At 39.2% G+C, this 11,365-nt stretch overlaps 2 protein-coding genes across 2 annotated transcripts in view; one reads left to right on the forward strand and one right to left on the reverse strand.

Annotated features, from left to right (window-relative positions):
* CHN2 (chimerin 2) overlaps window positions 1-11,365 on the forward strand; it is a gene marked incomplete at its 3' end in the record, with an annotated part of 196,252 nt that overhangs the window by 77,356 nt on the left and 107,531 nt on the right. The window contains 1 exon segment of the mRNA XM_034760711.1: window positions 7,416-7,454. Within this exon segment, the coding sequence (XP_034616602.1) occupies window positions 7,416-7,454 (39 nt within the window).
* LOC117872351 (general transcription factor II-I repeat domain-containing protein 2A-like) lies at window positions 3,558-5,870 on the reverse strand. The gene has a single exon (XM_034760709.1). The coding sequence runs from the start codon at window positions 5,638-5,640 to the stop codon at window positions 3,832-3,834; it is 1,809 nt and encodes a 602-aa protein (XP_034616600.1). The 5' UTR covers window positions 5,641-5,870; the 3' UTR covers window positions 3,558-3,831.

Raw genomic sequence — 11,365 nt, forward strand, 5'->3', positions numbered from 1 at the left:
TGCACTAGAAAGTAAATCCTGATTCTATGATGATACTCAGTAGTAGTAGTAACTGTAGAATTTAATTTTGATCCATTACCAGAAGCACTGATTTTAAACTGTTAATATCAAACTATTTGGAGGAAGTACACTGAATTCTTTTCAATACTCCTGACAAGCTGCAGTGGCAAGACATCTTTAAGTAAGAAATGTTTTCACTCACTACATGTCATATATGGATCTTAGCAGTTAGAGCTCTTTTCCAATGGGTCATCAATCCTAAAATTTAAAAGAATCAAGAGAATAGCTTGATTTCCATTGGATTAGATGTACTTTGACTGCACAGCGCTCGGTATTTAAACTCCTGTACACCAAAATCGAAGAGCAATAAAAAAAAAAAAGCTGATGGACTTTTTTCTGAATCTTGACAATTGATCATCATCTTTTTGAACTGCAATAATTGATTCAGATTAAAACTGGATTAAAATAACCCTCAAATTCTCTTCTTCAACCACGTTCCAAAGAATAATAGGTGATGTCTTTGGTGGCATAATAAAAATCTGGGCCATGCATGGAAAAAATGAGACTTGAAGTCCATGCATTATAGCACATACACAGTTGCACAAAATAATTATTTAGGTCTATAACCTATGGGGTGGTGGTTGCTGTGCAAACAGAATTTGAATATGGACCTCAGGTCTTGTTTTTCACAGGTTGTCCCTCATTTATCAAACATCATTTTTTTAAGATGTGGGCTTTTATTTATTTTTCTTTAATTAAAAAAAATCCTTGTTACATGGATCTTGTCTCTTGCATCTAAAAGCTGTCTAAAACCTTTCATACGCTCTTTCACTGTAAGCTTCATATTTATTCAACCGCTATTCTTCTCCTTCAGCCTTACATGAAAATATCTTTCTTAAGCAGTTTTTTATTCTATTTCTTCTTTGTGAAGACTAAAGCAAATTAACTGTAGAACTAATCTGCCATTCCTCATTCCCATTTTCCGGTATCATTTTTACTTGACCAATTTTCTCCACTATTTTTTCTGCCTAATGTGACCGAACTGCTGTATATTGAGAATCCTTTGATTTGTTGAAATATTTTCTGAAGTTAGCATTCAGATTTCTTTTGTTCTCTCTATTATCCATTTAACTAGCTTCTAGATAGTTTTTTAGATATACTGTAATACAACCAATTTGGAAGACAAATAATTATTTCAAAGCCGTAGGTAAACAATATTGTTGTTAGTATTCTTTATGTGAGTATCTGTTGCCATTTCTAGTCTTTCCAGCTCTTTTTATTAAATTTATGTGCCTCTTCTGTAGTACATTCCCAATATAATAAAGAATTCAAATAAAATCCTCTGGGCATTTTTTAGTCTTTCAAAGTCAGCCTTTCTAAACTCCAAAATGTTTGTGTTAGAGTTGACCCTCTGACATTTTGTGATTGTTTCACATTTGATGTTTTATGCTCACTGGTTTTTAAGTGATGTCTAGTGCCGTCTAGTGCCAGCCTTATTTGTAACACAGTACTTTCTGAAATTAGGTCCCAAATAGTTGTTGAAAGTGTGGGTCATTCAATAAAACAGCAATAGGAAACAAGCATGTACTATGTCTAGGAATATGTCAGCACATTTATTTTTGCATATTATTATTATCCAATCAGCACCTAATTACTATGATCAAAGCTAATGTTAATAGGCCCTCACCTTCCTTCAATTTGGGCACTATTTAAAAAAAATGACATGAAACCTGGACTCAGTGGCCCCTCTTCAAACCTCCTGCATCTATACAAGATAGACAAAAACAAAGGATATTAAGTTGTCATAAAGTAACTGAGGGGATCACCCAAAATCTGATGGACAATCTCAGTCCTCCAGTGATCCAAACCAGGTTTCACCTGATGGTGAAAAGTGAAGAACAACCCAGGTGATTTCACGTCACATATGAAATAAGGGGGCGGGGGGAAATCTGCAATATGTAAGGTTAATCAACAATCAAATTTTGAAATGTATCTCTTGGCTTGCTTACTGTTTGTGGAGAATGGATATGAACAGTTTTCCATTCTGCTAAATAGAGGCAGAAATGATGTAGCTAATGGTATGAGTAGCATCCCAGGGACCAGGAAACCAAAAAGGAGTGAATTACAGTAATCTTGTCTGCAAGTGATGATGGGAATTGTATGACTACAGTTGGGTACATGGAGAGGGGAGGACTTTCCAAATAATTCAGAGATAGAAATAGATACCCTGAGCTTTTGTTGAGAGCAGCCTTGCATGATACCTGCATTCTGCACCTGTCCCATTAGTAGTGGATTCATCCCCTATTAATGGGACAACAAATTATACCTGTGAGTTCCATTACATGTTTCCCTGAGCCATAAACAGGAACATTGTCGCTCTGGATTGAGTTTAAACCAGCTGTCCATCACTTCCACATAGATCTGTGCCATCAAATACCATCCATGATGGTTTGACAGTAAATAACACTGATAGCATTTACACTGTGTGAATGGTAGGTATTATTATGTAAGTCGTGTATACGATATACACCTGGAGAAGTAGGATGGAACCCTGCAGTGTCATGCGTTCGAGTCTCTTAGTAATGGCACGTAGGTGCCCCTCACCACTTGTTGAGAACTCCCACTTAGGAACATTTTCATCCACTGAGGAGTGAATCCATCCCCCTCCCGTCAGGGCCACAGCCTGACAGATCTGACATAATCATCAAGTGAGAAGATTGTCCTTTACAGTGACTAATGTTATCTCCATACCACAAGTCTGTCTGAAACTAGGCTGTACAGTGTCAAGCAGTTTATAAACATTTATAGCCTCATTGATGTATAAGAACATAACCTGATTCACTTTGCTTTTTCTAACTGCTAGAACTAACATTCATCTGTAAGCAGGGGTGCTGGAACAATTGATATGGGTGTGTGTGTGCTGAAAGACATTCTGTAAACCCTGTATATAATGGAAACAACTTCAAGACCTGGGGTGCTGCCACACCCCCATCACCCCTAGTTCTAGTACCTGTGTCTTTCCATCTGTCCAAACTGTGTGTACTTTCTCACCCAACAATTCATAGGCTTTCTTTTTCCCAGATCAATATAATAGATAAACCAATAATTGCTACCTTAATGGTTAAAGAGGTTAATGGAAAATATTTCTCAATTAGTAAAGCAGATTTTGTTGTGTTCTGGGAAATGCAGAAAATTTTTAGGAAGCAAGCCATGGAGGTGGGTGTAAACTCAGTAATAAAATGCCTGGGGCCAGATCCTCAGCTATTTTGTATGTCAGATAGTGTTTCTCCACTGATCCTGTGTATGCAAAGACCAGAGAAGAGAATAAAGTTTTTGACAATGTATTGTATGTGGCTCATGTTATTAAATTGCATTGTGTTGAACAATATGTGAAGAACCAGTTATACAGAAGACCTGGAAAAAGAATGTATTGAGAATTGTAATCTCATAGGGAAAAATGAGTGTTTGTCTCTACTTGAAATTTAAATACATTTCACTGTTTTCATATTAACGCAGGGGTGTCAAACTCAATTGCACAGGGGGCCAAAACTCAAAACTCGCGGGCCGAACAGTATAACCATTTATTTAACAGACTAAATATTTATGTTTTTTAACCATTAATATGAACCAAAATACAGGATATCATTCCAAAATAAATACATTTCAACTTAAAATATTTTGCTCTTCATAAAAAAATATCCTGTCAATACAATACATTCAAAATCTGTACATGCTGGAATATTAAAAAAATCTGAAAATATAAATAAAAAATTGAATTTAAAGCAAAAGTATAATCATAACAAATCATAACATTCCATTTTCTTGTCCTATTTAGTCAGAGCCTGATACTTGGAGTCTTTTCTTTGCAACAAGTTCGTTTATGTTTGGGGTTAGGTTCTGTGTTGTGAAGATTCTCAGGATCGATTGCAGGTGTTCATCAGTGAGGCGACTCCTGTGTGACGTTTTGTTAATTTTCATCACAGAGAACAGCTGCTCGCACAGATATGTGCTGCCAAACATGGACAGGATTCGAGCCGCATGTTGGCGGAGCTGCGGCATCGCTTCAGGAATGAAGCGAGTGAACTGTGCTGGCCCCGCAGTGTCGTACTTTGCCTTCAGTGTCCCGTTACATTGCAGTTCTATCAGCTCCATCTGCATTTCTACAGGTGCGGTTTCCACATCGACTGCAAATGGGTTGCGAAGCAGCTCGAAGTTACTTTTCTGTGCCTCAAAGTCACTGAAGCGCTGTGCGAACTCAGTGCGCAGCGCGCTGAGTTTTTCAGCAAAGGTGGCATTTGGGAAAACTGTGGCACTTTCTTGGTTCCGTATTACTTGGCAACAGGGAAAGTGAGACAAGTTGCATTGGTGCATTTGTGTCTCCCATAAGCGCAGCTTCACTTGAAATGCCTTCACTGCATCATGCATATCGGTTATTATGTGCTCCCGTCCCTGGAGTTGAAGGTTTAAAGCGCTAAGATGCGACGTTATGTCAGCCAGGAACGCCAACTCACATTTCCACTTTTCATCCCGCAGAACTGTGCAGTCTTTCCCCTTACTGTCCATGAACTGGCAGATTTCCTCTCGCAGCTCAAAGTGTCTTTTGAGAACTTTTCCCCGACTTAGCCACCGGACCTCCGTATGATATGGCATATCACCAAACTCGCTATCTATTTCCCGCAGAAAAGACTGGAATTGGCGGTGATTTAAACCGTGGGCTCTGATAAAGTTGACGGTTTGTGTTACAGTGTTCATCACATGATCCATTTTTAGGACTTTAGCACTCAGCGATTCCTGGTGTATGATGCAGTGATACACTGTCAACTCACCGGCACAGTTCTCCTCCCGCATCTTTGAGCGCATCCTTCCCACCAGTCCATTTTTTTCACCACACATAGCAGGTGCGCCATCTGTTGTAAGTCCAACGAGTTTTTCCCACGGCAGTTTCATGTCGGTTACACTTTGAAATACATTTCCAAAGATGTCTTCTCCTTTCGTTGTCCCGTGCATCGATTTAATGTCCAGTATTTCCTCTGTTACGCACAAATTGGAATCCACACCACGGATAAATATCGCCAGCTGTGCAGTGTCAGTCGCGTCAGTAGTTTCATCCACGGCAAGGGAGTATGCAACAAAATCTTTTGCTCTTTCAATCAACTGTGTTTTCAAATCAGTCGCCATCTCACAAACCCGATTAGCAACAGTGTTTCTGCTGAGGCTTACATTTGCAAACGCTCGCGTTTTATCTGGACAAAGGACGTCGCACACTTTCATCATACAATTCTTTACGAATTCCCCCTCGGTAAACGGCCGTCCTGATTTGGCGATCTCTTCGGCCACAATGAAACTTGCTTTCACAGCAGCTTCACTTTGTGATTTTGCTTTGGTGAAAAACGTCTGCTGGGATGTCAAATTCTTCTTCAACTCCTCTACCTTTTGTAGCTTCTGTCCTGCGCTCAGGTTTTTGAATTTGTTCTCATGTTTCGTCTCGTAGTGCCGTCTTAGGTTATACTCCTTCATTACAGCGATATTACTCCCGCAAAGGAGACACACTGGTTTACCTGCAATTTCAGTAAACATATACTCATTCTCCCACCGGCTTTGAAAGCCTCGGTTTTCAGAATCAATTTTTCTCTTGGCCATTGTTGGGGTCTAGCTTTGATTTGAGATTAGCGTTGTATACATCAACAGACCGCGAACTTGAACCGCGGCTTGCCGTTGGCGGCAATTGCACTGCATCATGGGATTTGTAGTGTGTGTTATTGGGGCGTCATATCACAGGGCCATTAAAAACAGATATATAAAACGATTTCGCGGGCCGGATATAATTGTATGGCGGGCCGGATGTGGCCCGCGGGCCTTGAGTTTGACACATGTGTATTAACGTCTTCACATAATATAAAAATAATTACCAATTATAATGAAGTAGAAAGCTAGTTACCCTCGGATTGCTCTAATATACGTACCTCTTTTGGTTTGAGAGCCATTTAAATTTGGCAGTGTTGTCTACAACAGATGAAGTGGATTTATTTGAAATTCAAGTCTAGTGGACTTCAAGAGCAATATATCTGCGAATTGTTACAGATTATCATCCCAGGCAATAACTGTGATAATTGCTAGGTTTTCTCTTTTTAAAAACAAAGTAGTTAAAAGTGGCATTCTGTAGTTAATCATTAACATTTCCAGTAAACAAATTTTTTCATGGAGGTATATAAAATGTGTGTATTTATAAATAGACACGGAGAGTGAGCTATTAAAATGTAATTTAATTACATTAGCATAACTCGAGTGGGAGTTTAGTAAATACCAAATACTTTAATTAGCTTGCATCTTTTTATTTGGAAGATTAATGATATGCCCCTACATGACTGTTTACAGTGTTTAGCAATATGACAGTTTAGTGCCAAACTAGTATACGTGACCCTTTTAGAAATAGCTGTTTATTTAATTGTTAGAATTCAAGCTGGGTAGGTTGTTGACAGTGAGGTATTCTGGGATCTCTGGATATTAAAGCATGAACTAAACTAAAATACACAAGTCTGTTAGCCCAGAGTGTAGCTGGCTTGCCCAGTCAGTATTGCACTCTGTCCCCGGCAGCTGGTGGCTGGGATATTTATATGAGCCTACTACAGCCTTTAGTTCAGGTAGTAAAGGCTCATGATTTTAGATCTTGAAGTCTAAGGTTCAATTCCCACTGCAAACAACTTTCCTGGGGGCATCATGTAATGCTTTTGGTAACACAGAGTATCAGCTTTTTGTCTCCTGTGTTTGTCTGTTCTTTGCACCAATGGATAATAATTTTAGTCTTTTACATTCAGTTGCAGTTTTTCCACTGTACTTTTTTTTGATTATTATTGCTAATTCAGTTTCTGGAAAATTTGTAAATCACACATTGGATTAAAGGTAGGAAAATTAATTGAATCATCCATGTTGGAATAATCAGATCTGCACACATCTGAGTCCAGTCTGAGTCACACATGTTTATTGGCTTGTTACTTACTTTTAAAGCCTTGATAAATAGGTTAAAAACGTGATCTGAAATCAAATTATAATTTGTTTTATTATGCCAAGCCAAGTAAATACTGTTTGAACTCCCTCCCTAGCTGACCAATCAAGTTAATTACTTTAAATATATTTGAGCAAAGGAGCTATATGAAAATTGGTAAGAAATTAATTCTGTCATATTTAAATAATTTGTAAAAATGGTATTGAGTCCATAAGTAGTGAACGTGATATTCTTCTCTAACTTCTCTAACGTGATATTCTTCTCTAGAACTGTACTGTAAATAAACATGCAGTTCTCTTGAGAAGGAAATGTTAATATTGCTAACAAGCTGTGGTCTCTACAGAAGACATATGTTGACAGTCTGACTGAGTTGCCAATTGATTGATTTCTTCTTCTTTTTTTTTAATTCTAGATGCTGAAGAATACCAGCCTCCAATATGGAAATCTTACTGTGAGTATATCAGAAATCAGAATAAATATCAAAATCATCCTAAAAGAAGTTTCAATGGAAGGTGTTTTCCCTCTCTCTAAAACAATTACCTAAGTGCGTTCAGCTCTTGTGAAAGTAGCTGCATTGGCAAATTGTTCTGTTTATTCAGATAACAGATACAATATGGGTTGCAGCAATGCAAACTCCTGCACTCTCCCTCACTGATGTGAAGTTCTATAGGGGCCATTTTTGTGGGTGACAGAGTAGTTCGATCTCCGTATCCATTCGGATTTGGTTTCCTTGCTGAGGCTGCCAAAAAGGATTCCTGTTATGGCAATTAGTTCTTCACTGTGCACTCTTGCTGAGCCTGAATTAGACTGAGTGAACCAAATTTTTTATACAGGCCACAAAGCTACCTTCAGGTGATAATTGTTTTTGATCCCTAGCAATTTAATCTGGTGGTTTAGAAGTAAAAGGCCCAATATACTATTTTCAATCTTCTGGACTATCCAGTTCTCCTACTAAAATACCATTTATATGAAATGTAATGCAGAAATATGTTGTATGCTGCTTTCATTCCAGTTACACTGTACTATGATGTAGCACTGAGCTGATACAAAGCAGTTGGCTTTACAATCTTGATTAAAATTTGATTTAAAATAAAAGATTAATTTTAAAAACTTCACTGAAAATTTTAATGAAACTGTAGTGGTGGTGGTGTTTGTTGTTGATTACCACATCGTTATTTAAGCATGCTCATAACTTTAGGCACACGAGTAGCCCCATTGACTTGAGTTGCATACAATCTTAAATACCTTGCTGACTTCAAAGATGTCTCCTTAGAATCTAAACACTATACATGAATGATCTTAGAAAAGTAAGAGTTGTAGCCCTGTTGGTCCCAGGATATTAGAGAGACAAAGAGGCTGAAAGTATTGTCTTTTATTGGGCCAACTTCTGTTTGTGGGAGAGACACGCTTTTGAGCCTACACGAAGAGCTCTGTGTGGCTCAAAAGCTTATCTCTCTCATCAACATAAGTTAGCCCAATAAAAGATATTACCTCACCTACCTTGTCTCTCATGGAAAAGTAATACAGCCCCAAAATGCATTGTTTTTCCACAGATTTGGTAGAATTATAAGATTATTGCTGGGAATACTTCTCCCTAGACTTCTGTTTTGCCACTGCCTTGTTTTTTCAGAGAAAAACTAATTCATTCTAACTTAATAGAAACTGACAATGTGATAAATTAAGCCTCAGCAAGATTATATTGACTTCAGTGGAACTAACTTATGCACACTTTAAGTTGTGCACACACTTAGTAGCTTGCTGAATCGAAGCCTACATTTGCTACTTCCCCTCCTAATCAAACTGTACTGAATTTTATTGTTTTTAGAGACAAAATGCTTCCTTTAAAAAAAAATTGCAAAATTTAACAATTTTAGCCTGACTATACTTGTAAAGGAGTGCTTTAAATCAATGTTTTTTTAGAGAGAAATCCTGGCCCCGTAGAAATCAATGGAAAACTTCCATTGACTTCAGTGGTCTCAGGCATTTTGGTGTGTGTGATGCAGCCTTTTTATGGAAGAATTCAGGACAGAGCATGAGCTTTTCATATCATTCCAGAGCTGTATCACTTGTCTTGTGTTGACCAGATTAGTACAGTGCAGTGAAGTATTTTTTCTTAGTTTTGTTTTCATGAAACAGCCCATGGAAACTTTTAAGCAAACATATCTAATTTACAGAGCATGATAAATTGTTAAAGTTATTGTTAAGATATATTCAAGATCCGATTTTGAAGTTGACAACAAAGTCATCTCAGCATCTAAACTTCATGTCTGAATGACTCTGGAAAAATTAACTCAGCCCCAATTTTCATTGTCTTTAAACACATTTGATAGTAGTATAAAATTACAAAGATTACTGTTGAGAATATTTCTCTGTAGACATATGTTTTTCATTGCAGTCTTGGTTTCTTTGAGGAAAAACTACTACTTTATTCCTTCCAAGAAACTGACAATATGATAAGTTAAACATCAGGAAGATTACGCCCAGTGGCGGTATTAACCTATGAAATGATCTATCATTGTGTAACATCATAGTTTTTGTTTAAATTAGCGTATGTATTTCTCTTGAAGTGTCTGTATTCATTGATGTTGATCATTATTCATGTATTTTAGTTAATTTTTCCCTTTTTTCAGTTTGTCAGAATACTACTAGAATATCCTGTATACAATTTTTAGTTTAAAATGTCTTTAATTACTGAGACAAGGTAGGTGAGGTAATATTGGAGCAAATTCTGTTGGCAGAAGTAATGTTCAGAGCTTTGTGAAGCTCAAAGCCTTGTACCTTCCACCAAGAGAAGTTGGTCCAGTAAAAGATATTACCTCGCCCACCTTGTCTTTCTCATATCCTAGGACCAACATAGCTGCAACACTACTGCATGTAACATTTAATTTCTGTATAAGTTTAGAGACACTATGTTGTCTTTTGATATTTATTGACATACTAATCAAGCTCCCAATCCTGCAACCACACTGGCCCTATATCCAGGCAGAGTCTCATTCAAGTTTACAGTGCTCACGTGCGTGCAGAGGTCCACCCATATGGAACTGCTTGCAGGATCCAGGCCTTACTTAATGACAGCCTAAAAGATTGTTTTAACAATATTTGGAATCACAGCTGTGTAGGTCTGCTGCAGAGAGGATGCCTATTTCTAATGTCTGAAAGGTCTTCGGTCAGTGATTGCACTGTCAGAAGATGCACCACATTCTGTTTCTTCATATATTAGGGGATGGAGAGGACAAGTGACCATTACTTTGATATTACTAGTGGGAACCCTGGTACAAGTTAGAAAGTAGCTAGCAGCCAGTGAACACTGAGCTACATCGTGGATTAGATTTCTATCTCAGTAATCAGTCAATAAGTAAACATGTTTCCAACCACTAAATTGTTTGTGTTCTGTGGCACATTAGGAAGATTGTATTAAAAGATGTCTTTTCCCCTTCTGCCATTACTAAAGAAAGGAAAATAAGATCTGTAGTGTAAGCTAAACTAGTCTCCATGCTCTGTTTCATATGTGAAGCAGACAGTTATTTTTATATTTGAAGTAGAATAGGAACAGTTTTTGTTTTGCCTCTCTAGCAGCACTGTATATGTGTGCTTGTGTCCTGGAGAGGAAGAGGACCCCAGTTTGTTCTATTCTTACCCTAAGAACATATCAATCTTGAACAAGTTATGACTACACTGCAATTAGACACCCATGGCTGGCCCACACCAGTTGACTTGGGCTTGTGAGGCTTGGGCTAAGGTAGGGTTACCATTCGTCCGGATTTACCCGGACATGTCCTCCTTTTTGTGCTAAAAATAGCATCCGGGGGGAATTTGTAAAGCACTCACAATGTCCGGGATTTCCCCCCTCCCCCGGCAGAGCAGAGCGAGCGGCTGGGAGGGCTGCAGGGAAGTCCCGGGCTGGACTCCGGAGCAGCTGTAGAGGAGCTCCGCCCTGCATTCTGAGCCGGCAGCTCTCCCCTGCAGCCCGGCTCCGGCAGCACTGTGCAGGGCCAGGGACCGGGTTTTGTTGTGCTGGGGAGCTCAGCCACGTGTCCGGCTCGCACAGAGCCCAACACCCTGTTCTGAGCAGCAGGGTAAGGGGGGCAGGAGAAGGGGCAGGGAGGTTCTGGAGGGGGCAGTCAAGAAACGGGGGGGGATCGGGAGTTCGGGGGGGGCTTTTTGGGGGGAGTGGAGAAAGTTTTGGGCAGTCAGGGTACAGGTAGGGGGTAGGGTCCTGGGGGGCAGTTGGAGGGGGTCTTAGGAGGGGGCAGTTAGGGGACAATGCACAGGGAGTCTTAGGTAGGGGGTGGGGTTCTGGAGGGCAGTTAGGAGCAGGGGTCCCAGGAGGGGGCAGTCAGGGGACAAGGAGCGGGGGGGGGG

The sequence above is a fragment of the Trachemys scripta genome, chromosome 2 (assembly GCF_013100865.1).
Source record: "Trachemys scripta elegans isolate TJP31775 chromosome 2, CAS_Tse_1.0, whole genome shotgun sequence".
Classification (NCBI taxonomy): Eukaryota; Metazoa; Chordata; order Testudines; family Emydidae; genus Trachemys; species Trachemys scripta.

Coding starts and splice junctions, on each gene's coding strand:
- LOC117872351 (XM_034760709.1), bottom strand. CDS start 5,640: ATGGCCAAGAGAAAAATTGATTCTGAAAACCGAGGCTTTCAAAGCCGG.